Source organism: Euleptes europaea, chromosome 4, assembly GCF_029931775.1.
Source record: "Euleptes europaea isolate rEulEur1 chromosome 4, rEulEur1.hap1, whole genome shotgun sequence".
NCBI lineage: Eukaryota > Metazoa > Chordata > Lepidosauria > Squamata > Sphaerodactylidae > Euleptes > Euleptes europaea.
In genome coordinates this window covers 90,113,592-90,130,726 of record NC_079315.1, presented here as the reverse complement: position 1 = coordinate 90,130,726, position 17,135 = coordinate 90,113,592, and the positions used below count along the sequence as shown (strand labels likewise).

The 17,135-nt window shown below is 41.5% G+C and overlaps 1 protein-coding gene across 1 annotated transcript; it reads right to left on the bottom strand.

Moving 5' to 3' along the window:
- Positions 1-9,804: 9,804 nt before the first annotated feature.
- LOC130476880 (proteinase-activated receptor 1-like) lies at positions 9,805-13,872 on the bottom strand (the record flags this gene model as incomplete). Its single annotated transcript, XM_056848886.1, has 2 exons — positions 12,932-13,872; positions 9,805-9,826 (listed from the first exon to the last, which is right to left on the bottom strand). Coding segments are annotated over exons 1-2 (843 nt in total), but the record flags the coding sequence as incomplete, so codon positions are not given.
- Positions 13,873-17,135: the final 3,263 nt, after the last annotated feature.

Genomic DNA, 17,135 nt, shown 5'->3' with positions numbered 1-17,135 from the left:
CTTAAACTAGTATTCACATGAAACATCTACAATGTTCCTTCCGTAGGCCTATATTCTAGAGCTTCAGAAGGATCAGTATGGATGCTTTATGTTAACATGCCATTCTATAGGTCAGCCATTAGATGTGACAGTGACAAGAGGGTCCATTTTGAAGAAGCAGTGGGAATCTGCAGGCCTGATCTCTATTGTCTCAGGGGAGCTTGCCGTGTTTACAGTCATGTCTCCATCTTGGTCCCTCCCCCTTAGTTTTATTTACGTAATTTATTTCTCATATGGAGGCACCTGTGTGATATGTAATAGATAGTTGACACCTTTCTGCCTTCACGGGTCTTTGAGGTAGCTAACAATTCAATGTTAAAAATACAAAACCAAGGTAGTTGTTAGTTTCCTGCATTGTGCAGGGGGTTGGACTAGATGACCCTGCTGGTCCCTTCCAACTCTGTGATTCTATGATTAATAAAATAAGTCCCCAAATATTGTTCAGGCAATACAGAAACAACCCTTGCTGCCTTTTCCATTTGTCTTACAGAATAGGGAAGTTTTAAATTTGCTCCAAAAGGCTTTTATAGATAGTGTCAATCTCACCTCCTGAGAGTTAGGGAGTGCCACAGATTAGGGGCAGCAGCAGCAGTCTCACCTGGGATATGGTTAGCTCCTGCCAGAAGGTATCCTGTTCCTATCCCCTTCTGACAGCTTAAAGCAGGGGTGTCAAACATACGGCCCAGGGGCGGATCTGCCCCCTTGAGAGCTCTTATCCAGCCTGGGAACCAGCTGAGGCAGCCACCCCCACCCCGGTCCTGATCTGGGCTGGCAAGCATGTTGCGGGCTTGCCAGCTGAGGCAGCCACCCTCACCCACTCACAGTCTGGGCTGGTGAAGCCTGGCCTGGCCAATTGATGTTTTTGTCAAAACATGCCCTCATAGCAAACGAGTTTGACATCCTTGGCTTAAAGTGCCCATTTATGGTAAAGTTGAGTTGGGAACTGGGGAGTAAAGCCAGCTTAGGCCGGATATATCCTAGGGGCCATAAGTTGCTGACTTCTCTCTTAGTCTTGCTGAGTGTTTTGCAGAATGGATTTAATATTTCAACACTAGCCCAAATAACGTAATTTCATCTCCTCCTGCTGAAAGCAGTAGATTTGCATAAGCGAGGTGATGATTAACTTAACCTCGGGTTAAAAACTCCAAGAAAGAGAAACCGTACAACAAATCAGCTACTTAAAAGTTTTGTCATATTGCCCATAGTACTTAAGTACAAAATGCACCCCTTGCACAGATTTTGTTTCATTTTCGGGACCAGGTGACATATTCCAGTTAGATAAAAAGATTGCATTATTCAGATACACACCCATGTTTAATTGCGTTCAGCCTTTTAGGCAGCACAACTCTCATGTTCCGATTTACATTATTCTGACTGGAAAGAGTTGTACAAGTGCAATTCTTCACAAAAGTATCATCCGTGTTCCAGGTTTACTCACGAACAGCCATCCTCCCTAGAATAAAACCATTGTTGGGTGAGGGAGGACATTTGCATTACCGCCTTTTTAAAGAAGAGGAATGGATGGGACCGCCTCCTTGAATCTGTACAGCAAATATAAAATATGTCTTTTATATTCTGGGGATGCCCTGACCTGGATGGCCCAGGCTAGCCTGATCTCATCAGATCTCAGAATCTAAGCAGGGCCGGCCCTGATTAGTATTTGAATGGGAGACCACCAAGGAATACCAAGGTTGCTGTGCAGAGGAAGGCACTGGCAAACCACCTCTGTTAGTCTCTTGCCATGAAAACCCCAAAAAGGGGTCGCCATAAATCGGCTGCGACTTGAGGGCACTTTACACACACACACACACACACATTCTGGGGATGTATTTTCCAAGAAGAACAAAACAGAAAACAATGGCGGCAGCTTTATGGAAAAAGTCTTGTGTCCTTTATTCCTGATGTGTTTTCAATTAACTTCCCTTGAAGCAACAGTTTACATTTACAAATAAGCAAAGTAGTTGGATCTGCTCCCTCTCTCTATACTGATGGCTGAAAAACTGTATTGAGGAGTCTGATTCTCTCAGTCAACATTATTGTATGGGGTTTCAGTACCTTTACTGATTTTTCCTACTCAGCACTTTCTGCTCTTGCTTTCAAGCTTAAAAACTGTTTTGATCCTTTTTGTTATTTTGCAAATGCAACATTCCTATAAAATAAAGTGAATGTTCAACAAGAGATATGTGAGCCGTGGTTACAATAAGTAAAAAAGCAAGTGGCAGAAAATATTTTCAAGCTTTGTCTGAGTCAATTAAAAAGCAAGAATCACCATGAAAACCTTATAAAAACTCAAATCAGAAGGTCTGTGTTATCCAAATCTGTTCAAATATCATCAGACCTCAAGGTTAAAAATATTTCAAAAATGGTTATACAGTGATAAAACACCTTGGTACCAGCTTGTGCAGGAAAGAATCTCTATACTTTTAGCCCATATTCCATGGTTTACATCTGGCATGTTAGGAGGGTTTTTTTTGGGGGGGGCATACTCTTTTTAATAGATCATATCATAAACTGCAGACACAGGAAACTTCTTTAATAAAAAAAGAAGAAGGTCCAAACATATCCCCATTATCTTTCTTTCTATTGAGCTTCTCATTTCAGATAGATGATAGAGAATCATTCTGGTTTCGGTGTAATCTTATCTGATATGTTAATATTCAAAGTCAAAATCAAAAACCTTTAATGGCATAAAAAGAGCATAAAAAGAGCATGTGTATGTTAATATTTTGAAAGGAACTCAGCGTGTTTCTTATGATTTCTACGTAGCAAACTGTCCAGTCCCTACTGGTTTCAGTATTTTCAACTGCATAATTTTACTGGACAAAATGTAAGACCTAACCAGTTGCAAAACTTGTTAACAGATTTTGAAAAGATTATTTACTGCAAGAAAGAATCTAGAGGCTTGTTATATAGTTTATTGAAAATTTATGTTAAGAATTTGTTGTTTGTTACAAGGTGGAATGTAAGCTTAACTGCGTTTTTATCCCGCTCTTCCTCCAAGGAGTTCAGGAAAGTGTACATGGTTTCCCACCCTCCATTTTATCCTTACAACAACCCTGTAAGGTGGTATACATGAAGACAGAATGACTGATCCAAGGTTACCCATTGAGTTTCATGGCAAAGAGGGATTTAAACCCAGGACCCCTAAGCCCTAGTCCAATACTCTAACCCTGACACCACACTGATGAGTCGGACTTCGGCTATAAATTCAAGAACAGCTCAGAAGTTACCGTAATTTCCTCAGAAGCTAACTTCTACTTTTTATTACAAACTATCAGTCTAATCACTGTTCAGAATGACTAACATAGTGATCATGCCTATTTTTGGTAATAGCTAGGTAATAGGTGACGGGTGACTCATTAGATCTGTTTACAGTTAAAACAACATTCTCTGTTTCACTTGAACATCTGCTGCAATTATCAGAAAGTTGATCTAGTCACGTAATGTCCCACTTTCTGTATCCTATGGTGGTTAAACTATACAATTATGCTGAAAACATATAACAGCATTCGTAAGTTCCAAAAAGGAAAGGAATTTTCATGCAAATCTTTCAAGTTTTATAATTATTTGATTACATTGATCACACTAATATATACCGGTAACCTATTACTTTCAATACTAAATTGCATTTCTTTAATATTAAGTAATTTAAGCATATTTACTTAATTGGGATTACCTTTGGGGCAAATTGTGTTTGTAAAGAAGTCCTCTCCTCTCCTTTGCAAAGTGTCTTTAGATAGGATCAAAGAGAGAAGGGACAGGGTTTGCCTCAGAGAAGTGATGGGAAGGAATGGGATGCTTACCTGAAACAGCCTTCCCTCCGATACTTACTTATTCTAGCTTGCAGCTGGACTTGCTTTGTGCAGTAGAAAAAATGCACAAGGGGAAATTAAGGTTCTGCACAGCTGGCCATGTGGAGTTCAATAAAGAGCCACAGTAGCGAAAGTAGGGGCTTGTTGGGGGGGATACCTATTGGTGAGAGGAGAGTTAATTATTCTATTCCCATTCATCTCTTTTCTGTCACAGTTATCCCATCTTGGAGCTTCACATATTTCGGTCCTCATTCTTTTTCTCTTGAGGATTCATTCAGAGATTTAAAGAAACTGTTGTGGAATAGCAACGTAAGAACATAAGAAAAAGCCTTGCTGGATCAGACCAAGGCCCATCAAGTCCAGCTGTCTGTCCACACAGTGACCAACCAGGTGCCTCTAGGAAGCCCACAAACAAGATAACTGCAGCAGCACGATTCTGCCTGTGTTCCAAAGCATCTAATATAACAGGCATGCTCCTCTGATCCTGGAGAGAATAGGTATGCATCATGACTAGTATCCATTTGAACTAGTAGCCATGAATAGCCCTCTCCTCCATGAACATGACCACTCTCCTCTTAAAGCCTTCCAAGTTGGCAGCCATCACCACATCCTGGGGCAGGGAGTTCCACAATTTAACTATGCATTGCATGAAGAAATACTTCCTTTTATCAGTTTTGAATCTCTCACCCTCCAGCTTCAGCAGATAACCCCACGTTCTAGTATTATGAGGGAGAAAAGCTTCTCCCTTTCCACTCTCTCCAACACACAAGACTTGTTCTGACATGACTGCTGATGCATATTGCTTGCTAAGATGTGCACAATTCTTTGGAGACCATGATGTTGTTGTACTATTTGTTGTACTGACCACTTCTTTCCTACCTAGACAGAAACTGGAAAAGAAAAGTTGTAGCTGGGTTTGATGAAAGCGGTCACAATACGATTGGAAGAAAAGGCCTTTTATGATGCTGCTTTGCAAATTCAAGACCATACAACTTTTTACTTGTGCTCTCAGGCTTCTGTTTCCACCAAGCCCACAGGACAAGGAGTTTCTTAAGAGGTTAACAGTCTCTCTTAAGGGGCAAGATAAAAGTCTTTAGCTAGCTAGGAGGCACATTGGTGCACATTGGTGCTGTCCCCGCATGATGACACCTCAGCCATTTTGAGGCAAATGTGGCTCAATGACTAAAGTGTTGCGCTTGGTCACCATAAACCTGGATTCACATGCTGAGTCAGTTATGAATGTCACTAGGCTGACATAGGCAAAATACAACCTCTCAGCTTGACCTGTTTTACAGGGTTATTAAAGAGCTAAAATGGAAGAGAAAGGGCAGGATACAGAGACAACCAAATAAACTTTTGGTCATGAAAATGCTCTTCCATGTATTAACACATTTATTACTATAAACCGCTGTAGTACTTGGTTCTATAAACAATGCCAACAGGAATTGTTAACATCTATGTTATCTCGTCAGTACAGATATGGATCAGCGCTACCAACGTGTTATGGGGAAATTATTTCTGAGAATCACAATATTTCTTTCTGACCAACAAATGCCATCCTACTTATCAGCCTGCATTTCCTTACTTCAGCTCACCAGGGCCGCAGTGGTACAGCACTGTGGTTGTTCTGCTTCTCAGTAGTGCAGTCTTACCAGGATTTCCATTTCATAATAAATTTTGGATCATGGCACTGTTATATTGTACCCTGGCATGCCACTGGATTACGCCACTGTTCTGTCATACCCTAGAATGGCAAAATAAATTAAGTAAGAAATGTGTACCATTCAAACATTCTCAACCTGTGATTAAATAACCTTCCTTACTGAAAAAAAAGATCGGTATACAGCACTAACCCACCTTGATGATTAGATCCAGATCCAGATAAACATCCAGATGGTTAGATCCACTCACGAAATTGAGCTTTCCTGTTTTACTATTCCTGATGCAGTTTTCTACAATCCCCAGTTATTCATGAAGGCAGGGAATTCTTAGAAATAATAAGCATGGATGGCTATGTCTGGAAAAGGAAATCCATGGACCAGCGGCTCTCAAGGGTCTCAGATAGAGGTATTTCACATCACCTACTTGCCTGTTCCCTTTAACTGGAGATGCCGGGGATTGAACCTGGGGCCTTCTGCATGCTAAGCAGATGCTCTGCCACTGAGCCGCAGCCCAATTAATGCATTATGTATGCAAGTACTTTTTGGCCACCTTGAATCTACAGCCAATCAGTTTCATTGAATGGCCCTGAATTCTAGAGAAATTCCCAGTCTCCATTATCCACACCATGAGTAATTTTGTCAATCTCTAAAATGCCCACTCATTAATTGTTCTCCTTTTGAATACAAAAAGAACCTAAGCATGTTAGCCTTTCTTTGTAGTCAAGATATACTAACAACTTTATCATTTTGATTGCCATTTTCTGCAGTGAAACAAGTAGGGAAAAGGGAAAATAGGGAAGGGAAGGGAAGGGAAGGGAGAGGGGAAAAGGAAAAAGAAGAGAAGGGGAAGGGAAAGGAGGAGGGAAGGGAGTGGGGAAGGAGAGGTCAGCTAAGAGAACTGTTGCTGCCCTCAACCATAAGCCTGGTGGAATATCTCCGTCTTAAAGGCCCTGCAGAACTGTACTAGGTCCCACAGGGCCCTGGTCTAATTTGACAGAGAGTTCCACCAGGCTGAAGGCAAGGCTGAAAATGCCCTGGTCGAAGGCAGACAGAAAACCTTTGGACCAACTACCAGGAAAATGTTATTTGTGGAACGCAATGTTCTTTGGGGGGCATAACGGGAGTGATATAGTGCCCCTTCAAGGTCCAGGCATGCTGAATCACTCACTCCAACATCTTCATCCTTGAATAAGACATTCTGTTCCCTTGTAAGGCAGAGAAAAATAAGAAAATGTGGTGGTCCATGCATTATCAAAGTTGAGAATTAAATTAAGGCACTTCACTAGGTAAAGAGTCAACAGAGCTAATTTGTAAGCCATGAAGAGGTCCAGAGAAGTCAAAGGCTGCTTTGTGACACACAGTTATGTGATATTTTGATTGCTCTTTATTAAAGGTACTACATTCCTTTTGTATTCAGTCATCAGGAACTCATCATTTCCACAATATGTGAAGTGACTCCAACCAAAGAGAGGAAAATCACAAGATGTTCTCTTTTTAAACACAGAATGACTTTGAATTAATTAAAAGAAAACACCAAAGTACCAAAACAGGATCTAATCTACCTAGTTTATATATTTTTCCAATGTTGATCACAGGGCATCACACAATGACTAGGTTGATCACAGGGCAGCACACAATGAAACATGTAAAACTATGCAGCTGGGAAATGGAGAACTTGTTCTGCGTTCCTGATGCTTCCTTCCTGTTTCCCATTGCCTTTTAAGGATATTCTTAGTATGCTAGGCTGAAGAGCACAGGAATTGCTTGAAATTCCTGTGAATTACTTACAGCGCAATCCTAATCAGAATTACACATATCTAAGTCCATGGGAGTCAAGAAGGGTGTAACTGCTTGGGACTGCACTTAGGACCACAGCTTCTGTATAGGTTCTTGCACTTCTCTAAATGAAATTTGCTTCAATTTTTAAAATACTGGATTGGATCTAATTACTTCATTAAGTAGGATGTAGTCTTTAAAGTACTGGACTAGGACCAGAAAGACCTGTGGTCAAAGGAAACTTATTGGGTGACCTTGGGTCAGTCATCCTTTCTCAGTCTAACATACCTCACAGTTAGGGTTGCCAGCTCGGGGTTGGGAAATACCTAGAGATTTGGGGGGCAGTGACTGAGGAGGGGGCAGTTTGGAGAGAGGAGGGACTTCAATGCTATAGAGTTCAATGGGCAAAGTGGCCATTTTCTCCAGGGGAACTGATCTCTATTGGCTGGAGATTAGTTGTGACAGTGGGAGATCTCCAGCCACCACTTGGAGGTTGGCAACCCTACTCACAGTGCTATTATTAGGATAAAATGGAAGAGGGTAGAACAATGTATGCTGCCCCAAACATATTGGAAGAATTAAAATGCACCATTTAAATAAATAGGTGAAGAACTTGCTCCAGGGGTGAAAGGTCTTGCTCCATTGAAGCATTCCTCTCTTAGCAGAATAAACCTATTATGTTCTTTGAATTTGGAAATAATTTTCTTTTGTTTACCCCTGCAAACTCTATGCAGTGACAAACTATTCCCAGGAATGAAGGAAGCAAAAACATTCACATGCTTGTAAAATATATATTTAAGACTGAAACAGGCAGATCTCTGTAGATGAGAGAGGGGTCTTTAGTGTTTGATTAAGAATTATTAACTCCTTTGAACTATCAAAAAATGTAAATTATAATATTTTGGGGAGAATTTAAATGTGTAACTAAACATGAAACTAAATGGAATAGAATGTTTGATTTTTCTCTTCCTCCAAACTGGTTTCACAACATGCATGTCTCAACATACATGGAAAGAATGTCAATATATTTTCTACTCCATGGCTCTTCAGCAAATTCCCTGCAAACAAATGTGAATACCTTACTTTATGAATGAGAAAGATATGACAACTGTTGTCCCATATAGCAGCAACATCGATACCCCAACAGAATTTGTATCTCATGATTGTTTCCTGATGTAGAACACTATAATCATCACCATCTCCAAAATATTACATGTCAGGTAGATCTAGTCCATTTTATTCAGTTTTCCCTGTTTTATTGACCTCAGAATGATCTCTAATGAAGGGAGCTTTGACTTTCAAAACCTCAAACCCCCCAAAATCTTGTTGGTCTCTAAGGAGCTACTGGACTGAAATCTAGCTGCTCTACTGCAGATAGGGTTGCCAGGTCCATTGCCTGACTTAGAAGCCGGGATTGCTTGTGGGTGTGGCCACACCAACACAATCACGTCACTTCTGGTTCACACCCTGAGGCACCGCATCGTAACTGGCCTTTTACCGCTCAAACTCCCAGTCTGAGTGGTAAAAGGCCCGTTGCGATGAGGCACTTCCGGGTGTAAACCAGAAGCGATGCAATTGCGTCGCCGCAGCCGCGCACACACAATCCCTGCCTCAGCTCCGACCCCAAAATCTCCCACCAGAGGAGAGGAGGGACCTGGCAACCCTATCTGCAGACCTCCATGGCTACCCTCCAAAATCATCTTATTATTTGGTAATTACAACTTGTAAGCAAATGCCAGTTGCTGGCAGGAAACAATTGGCCAGGGTGTGGTGGGGGCACCACTGGTTTTCATCTTCTGCTTGTGGGTTTGCTGGAAGCATTTGTTTGGCCACTGTGGGATAGAGGATGCTGAACTGGATAGGCCTTTAATCCAGAATCTCTCTTTTGTGTTCTTAAGCAAATGTAAACATGTATAAAATGGTTCTGTGCAGCTCACCTTATTAAAAAGCCTAATCATATGCCTGTTTACTTTAGTTCAGTGACACCAGATGCATAAGACTGTAATTTATATGTACAGGTGCCATCTAATAGAGTTTAGAAATCATTATATGTGCCAAGATCATAGAGGGAGGCTCTTAAGGGCAACCTGTTTCGCAAGGAATTGTGTTAACCCCCACCCCCAGCTTTCTTAACTCTACAAAAGACACAGTGTTTGTAGGTCTATTTGTAATGTGGAGGTGATGAAAGGAGAAGCTTTTCTCCCTCTCTCATAATACCAGAACACAGGGTCATCTGCTGAAGCTGGAGGGTGACAGACTCAAAACAGATAAAAGGAAGTATTTCTTCACACAACCTGTAGTTAAATTGTGGAACTCCCTGCCCCAGGATGTAGTGATGGCTGCCAACTTGGAAGGCTTTAAGAGGGGAGTGAACATGTTCCAGGAAGAGAGGGCTATCCATGGCTACGAGTCAAAATGGATACTAGTCATGATACATACCTATTCTCTACAGTATCAGAGGAGGATGCTGTTGCAGTTGTCTTGTTTGTGGGCTTCCTAGAGGCACCTGGTTGGCCACTCTGTGAACAGATTCCTGGACTTGATGGGCCTTGGTCTGATCCAGCATGGCTTTTCTTTTTATGATTCCTCTGAGGTCACCTCCGTGGCTGAATTTTAGAGTATGGAGAGCTGACAGCACATCCTTAAGTAACTGTCGCTCAACCAGCTTGTAATCACCTCCATAATTTAGGAAACTATCAAGTGATTCCTCCTCCTCTTGTACTATTTTGGACCAAATGTTAGTTTAGAGAGATATCTGAAAAGCCCCAAGAGATAGTTTTATTTGGAATGAGTACTGAATTACCCATAACATTATTATGTGTATACCTAATTGTAGATCACTGTTCACAGAAATGAATGTCGTCATGATGGTTTTCTAAGACAATCCCTGAACTCCTATACAGTGGTACCTTTCCTACTCTTCAAATCTGTCCTTTCCTGCTAAGCTTTTGCTTTAACCTGTCCAGGCCTCATCCTCAACTGAAATAATAAGGAATGTCACTTTTTTGTAAATTCTCTTTGTGTCTCTGACGTCCCAAGCGAAAGCTCCTTGCTGGGGTGGGAAAGACCCAACCATTTTGGTCATGAAATTTTGGCCTTTTATGCATGGCTGTTTCCCTTGTGGCCCCCTCCCCCTCCCCAACTACTTCAGGGCTTTGCTTTGATTCTGCTCTCCCCACACGTTTCACCTGCATTCTCTGGATGCTGTTTAGCCAGCATCTAGAAAATGCAGGCAAAACACATGGAAACAGATGGGGAGAGCGACGCGACCTCTCAAGGATGGAAAAGGCATGCCTAATCAAAACAAACCCCCAAAGTAGTTGGGGTGGGTTGACCATGAGGGAAACAACCAGGCATAAAAGACCTGTGTCTATATTGATGTTGCTGTATGTATATTAATAAGAATCTCAGGTGGGAGGTGTGTATGGTTGCCAACCTCCAGATGGTGGCTGGAGATCTCCCACTATTACAACTGATCTCCAGCCAATAGAGATGAGATCACCTGGAGAAAATGGCCGCTTTGGAAATCGGACTCTATGGCATTGAAGTCCCTCCTCTCCCCAAACCCCACCCTTCTCAGGCTCCACCCCAAAAACCTCCCACCGGTGGTGAAGAGGGACCTGGCAACCCTAGAGGTGTGGCTTGACTTCCATAAAATGGATTAGACGTGAGGGTTATATGTTCCATTTATTTAATTTTTAAAAACTTTATCATTCACCTTTTTTGCTGAGACTCAAAGCTGATTACACCATTAAAAAGAATGCACTAAGAACAATGTAAAACAGCCACAGTGAATACAACTGGATTACAAAATTAGAGGACAGGGTACTAATTACATGCAACATAACATTATAGCTCAAACAAATGCAACAGGACTGAATTGCAAAACTGGAGAACAATGCAATAAAATAGTACAATATACACAAGGAACAACACAATGAAAACTGCTTAAATTTCACAGACATTATCCTTATTCCCTATTATTTATGATCTCCTGAACAATTCTGTTTTACACATTCTGTGCAATGATCAAAGTGTGGAAGACTTACGGACCTCATCAGGCAGGTCATTCCATCAGGTGGGAGCCACAATAGAGGACGCGCAGGCAGCTGTCAATTTCACTTTTTTGCAGGGTGGCACCTTCAGAAGGCTTCACTCAGATGAGCAAAGGGGTATCAACCCACAAGGCAAGCCCCAAACTGTCTGATAAGAACTAGTCTTCTCAACAGCCAGGGCGGCCACGCAGCTGTTGGGGGTGGAGGATCCCTGCCCCCCACCGCCACCGCTTGCCACCGATCAGCTGATTGGTGGGAGGGAGACACCTAGGCAGGCATTGTAGTGGTGGAGTATCCATAAAGTTATTGTACGGTTTATCATAGAGGTTTTTCCCAACTACTAGAATGTCACGCTTTGCCAACAAAGCAGTGACATCACTTCTGGTGCACGCCGGAAGTGATGTTGCTGCGTTGCCACGACATCACTTTGACACTGGCCTAGGTCTCCTCCTGTGGCTGTCACTGGTCTGGTGGAATGCTATGCCAAGTGAGATCTGGGCCCTGTGGGACTTGAAGCAATCTGCAAGGCCTGTAAAACCGAGCTGTTCTGCCAGGCATATGGTTGAGGACAGCGACGGTTTCCATCTTGCTGGCCTCCCTTCCCCTCCCTTCCTTCCTCTTATTATTTGCTGAAAAATTTCTTATCCCCTCTCTGAATATGTTTATTTCCTTATACTTCCCTCTGTAAGATTTCCTGCTATTATCATTTTGTGCTGCTTATGGTTTGAGGGTGCCTGGATTTTTAAAGTCATGTTATAGTTTTAGTTGTAAATTGTGGTTTGATTTTAATTGCGGTGAAACTGAGCTGCTCTGAGCCTGACCTGGTCAGGAAAGGGCACATTAAAGTCCAATAAATAAATAAATAAAATGAGACCTCCCCCTCCCACAACAACTTTTTGGATCAGGGGTGTCAAACTCATTTGTTACGAGGGCTGGATATGACATAAATGTTACTCATCACTTACAAATAAAGTAATTTTACAAACACTGACCATATTTATATTTATTTCTCCTACGAGTATATAACATTGGATAGAGATTTTTTTTTCTTTTCATTACTGCTGTAGAAAATTATATTTTCGTAAACCGTGAAGATCATCTTCCGGTGTTCATTATTCAGTACTTCTCTTTGTAGTGTTACACGTCCATCCAAAATAGTAGATGGCATGGCTATAATTCATAGTAATGTGAAATAGTGAGAAACCTTTAAATACTGTGTTAATATTCCTAAGACAGCAATATACGGACACTATTGTCATCTGAAACAAACTCATATTTGGGTCCGTGACATGCAAGTCCTGGGTTTACAGATGAGCGTATTAGGTCAGAATTATAAAACACTATGCTCGAGATAAATGATTCAAAATATTAGAAAAGGTTGCCATATGACTGCTTCCTGTCTGATTGCTTTTTTCAAGCTCAGAGTTCTTTTTCAGACGCAAGAGATTCCTGGCCTGTTTTTGACACCCAGAAGCAGCATAATAATTGACCAAAGGCTGGGTCATAATAATTAATCTTTAGTTAATTATTCAAACCACTAGAAAAGGTTGCCATGTTACTACTGGTTGTCTGACTTCCTTTTCCAAGCTCAGAATGCTCTTTACAGCACAGGAGCTTTTTGACCTTTCTTCGACACTCAGAAGAAGCATAATAATATATCAAAGGGTCAATACAACAGTTGATGGTTCCAATACAGACAGCTAGGATGTAGGCAAAAGTGAGACCCTCGAACCTTTGATCCAGTGAAAGAAATACATTTTGCACCAAGGCCAAGACATTTGCTGGCCCAAAACAAAAAATAAAAGAACACAAAACAGCTGCAGACAAGAGTATGGCCCGCCTCTTCTTACCAGGTTTTGCAGCAGTAATTTTAGATGAGCTAAGGTTCCTTATAATGCAAACATAACAGGAGACAGAAATTATTAATGGTACGAAAAAGAAGACGATAGTTGATGCGGAAAAATAATAACGAAGTATCTCCATAACAACAGAGATATCTAGCACATCTTGGCAGGTAGTGATGTTTAACTGAGGGATTCTCTTTGTCTGCTCTGTGATGAGCAGAGGTATAACGCCAGCTATGGCTGCAAGCCAGATAACAGAGCACACCACAGAGGCACGCCTGACGGTGCGCCACGACAGAGCCTGCATCGGGTACGCCACTGCCAGGAAACGGTCAGTGCTTATTGCCGTCATCAGTAGTATGGAGCAGTACATGTTGCAGTAGAAGGCGGCAGTCACAATGCGGCACATTTCAGGTCCAAAGGTCCAGTTGTGTCCAGAGAAATGGTAGGAAATCTTAAAAGGCAGCACACTCGCCAAGAGCACATCAGCAGAAGCCAGGTTGAGCATGTACACGACAGCCGGTTTCTTAAGCTTTATTTTGACCACAAACATAAGGATTGCCATGAGATTCAAAGGAAGGCTCAATGCGACTACAAGAGTGTGCACTGCAGGAACAAACCAGGCCAGCCATACACTGGTCAAGTATCTTTCAGTGTCATTTGAAATAACAATGTGCTCTTTGCTCTGATTGTTGATTCCTGACTCGATCTTGGGGATATAAAAAGTGAATACTGAAGAATAGGTTCGTATAACAGGATCTAAGGATGAGTCTGAAAGATGAAGCAATATATTAATTACATATACATGCTATAAATTAATATATTCTTTTATTTCATCTAATAACTTGTATATAACCCTTTCACCAAAGTGCTTGATGTGGTTTCCAATTACAGATCGCACAGTACAACATAAAAACAATGAAAAAGCATAAACAGCATTTTTTTTAAATTTCCCTTCTAAAATGGCAAGCTATTTTTCTTATAAGTTGCACAACCGCATCCAGAGCTTCTGCAAACTGGATAAATTCGATCCAGTTTGGTGGGGAAATTGGGAGAGGGGTGTATCCTAAACAGGATTACGAAGCATTGGCCAGTAAGAGGAACTTGTGTGACTTTACTTATAAAAAGTAAAGAGTTTTGTGGCATCATAAATCCTATTGTAGCATAAACTTACAAGAACAGGAGCTTACTTCATCAGATGCATGAAGAAGAAGAAGAAGAGTTGGTTTTTATATGCCGACTTTCTCTACCACTTAAGGAAGAATCAAACCGGCTTACAATCACCTTCCCTTCCCCTCCTCACCCTTCCCCTCCCCATGAAGGGTTATGCTCAGTATATTTGTTTGTGTGAGAGAAAAATATCTCTTTAATGATGTACCAGATTCTGTGTGAAAGAAACCCCTAAGAAGGGGAGTATAATAAACAATGACAATTCATGGATGGACTCCATTTCTTGTTTTGTGCAAATATCAGAGTTGCATGGTGCAAAAAGGTCAGGATTTTAGTGATTTTTTGGGCTGGATTTTAGTGATCTTTTGGCTACAATGGCATCTCTAAGGATTAAATGCTAAATAAATTATTACACATACTCAAAGACATCCCATAACCACTGGAAAGAAAATCTTACAAGAACATAAATGTTCTTATTTTTGTTCTGCCTGTTGTTTGACTCTCTTTTATAGGTACAACCTGTAGGAAGAGTTGGGGTGAAATTCCACAACAAAGAAACAGTAATGAACAAGGAACATAGTGCACCCCCTTTCCACTTGAGTTAAAGCGACTGGTGCTAAAACTATGATAGGTTGTACTTACTGTTTGCTCTTGCTGTGCTGAATAAGGTGCAGAACATACTGAGCAGACACAACCATGCCTGCAGAGGAGCTTCCATTTCTTCTCCAAAATCAGCACCTTTACTTTGATTGCCTGGACTAGAAGAACAGGCGGCAAGCATTGGCTTGAAAAGAAATCCCCCCTTCCTCCACCGGGCTGCTAAAACATTTTTTTTCTAGATCCACTGAAATCTAATTCCACTCTTTATCCCACTTGGGCATGGCCATTAACTTAAAGGAACAGGAGACTCAGCACTAACCACACAATACAAGAACCATCCCGACCTACCAAGAAAAAAAGATGACAGTGGTTTTTAATGTCGCCATCCTGACTGATTCCAAAAGGCTCCTACTGACACCCTAGACTCTGCTAATTTATTTCCTTCCTTAGGGTAATGAGCAGCATCATGATACCAAAAAGAAAATGTCTGTGGTTCGTCCCCTTGGGGGTTAAAAAAAAGATGCAATGCAGATGCACCCTTGACTGTCTATGTAAACTGACATTGTGTTCCTGTACTGTAAGTGGTTTTTCTCTCTGTTTATCAGAGTCACTGGCATTTCTTGTTTAAACCATAACATTTGCTGAGGCCCACTTTGTGTTAACAGTTGATTTCCATATGGCGTACTGCAAGCTTCCAGTGATAATCAGGGAGAAGATATATGTATGATATTAGACTAGGAAAGCTATCTGCTTTTTTAAAAAAATCTGAGCCAGTTGAGGCTTCTAATACATATTTTCTGCCGGTTTTCAGACACAATGTGAAATACACGATGTGTCTGTGAGTTTCCATCTGAGTATTGTGATTTGAGCATGAATTGGTCAATTGCCATGCTTTTGTCATTTGATGGGAATCAGGGCCATTGACCAAGGAGTGTGTTTTAAGTGTGGTCAAGTTGCTTCTGACTCATGGCGACCCTATGAATGAAAGTCCTCCAAAATGTCCTATCTTTGACAGCCTTGCTCAGCTCTTGCAAATTGAGGGCTGTGGCTTCCTTTATTGAGTCAGTCCATCTCTTGTTGGGTCTTCCTCTTTTCCTGCTGCCCTCAACTTTTCCTAGCATGACTGTCTTTTCCAGTGACTCTTGTCGTCTCATGTTGTGACCAAAAGACGATAGCCTCAGTTTAGTCATTTTAGCTTCTAGGGTCAGTTCAGGCTTGATTTGATCTATAACCCACTGATTTGTTTTTTTGGCAGTCCACCGGATCCGTAACACTCTCCTCCAACAGCACATTTCAAAGGAATCTATTTTCTTCCAATCTGCTTTCTTCACTGTCCAGCTTTCACACCCATACATAGTAATAGGGAATATGATGGCATGAATTAATCTAGTTTTGGTGGCCAGTGACACATCCTTACACTCCAAAATCTTTTCTAGATGCAAAAGGAAAGTCCGAAGCTGTTCGACGCATATAATAGCAACATGGAATGTGAGAAGCATGAATCAGGGTAAGCTTGAAATTGACCAAGGAGTGGCTGTGGATATTTTCTAAGTAGAAACTAATTGTTAGGAAAGACTCCCCTGACAGCAATGTCTTCCCAAATGTGATTCCTATTGCTGATTAGAGAAGATGTCAACACCCCCCCCCCCGCCAGCTGAGAACGTATGTATAAATTTGAAGAAACACCAGTTTGGCCGCTTTGGAAAGAGAACCAGAAAAAGCCCTGGTGCCACTGTGTGGCCACAGCCAGGGAACTGGGACAGGGAAACTATGGGGAGACTTGCCATGTGGAAGCCCTGTTTCTGCTATGCTTCAGTAGCAGGGCAACAGCAACAAGGAAACTACACAAGCCTGTCCTCATGTAAAAAACACAAAACACAGAGTTGCAAGAAGGCTGAAAGAAAAAATACTTCAATAAAAGAAAAATACTTTTAACCATCTTCAAGTACTTGAAGGGCTGTCATATAAAGGAGGGTGCCGAGTTGTTTTCTGTTGCCCCAGAAGGTCGGACCAGAACCAATGGGTTGAAATTAAATCAAAAGAGTTTCCATCTAGACATTAGGAAGAATTTTCTAACAGTTAGAGTGGCCCCTCGGTGGAACAGGCTTCCTCGGGAGGTGGCGAGCTCTCCTTCCCTGGAGGTTTTTAAGAAGAGGTTAGATGGCCATCTATAAGCAA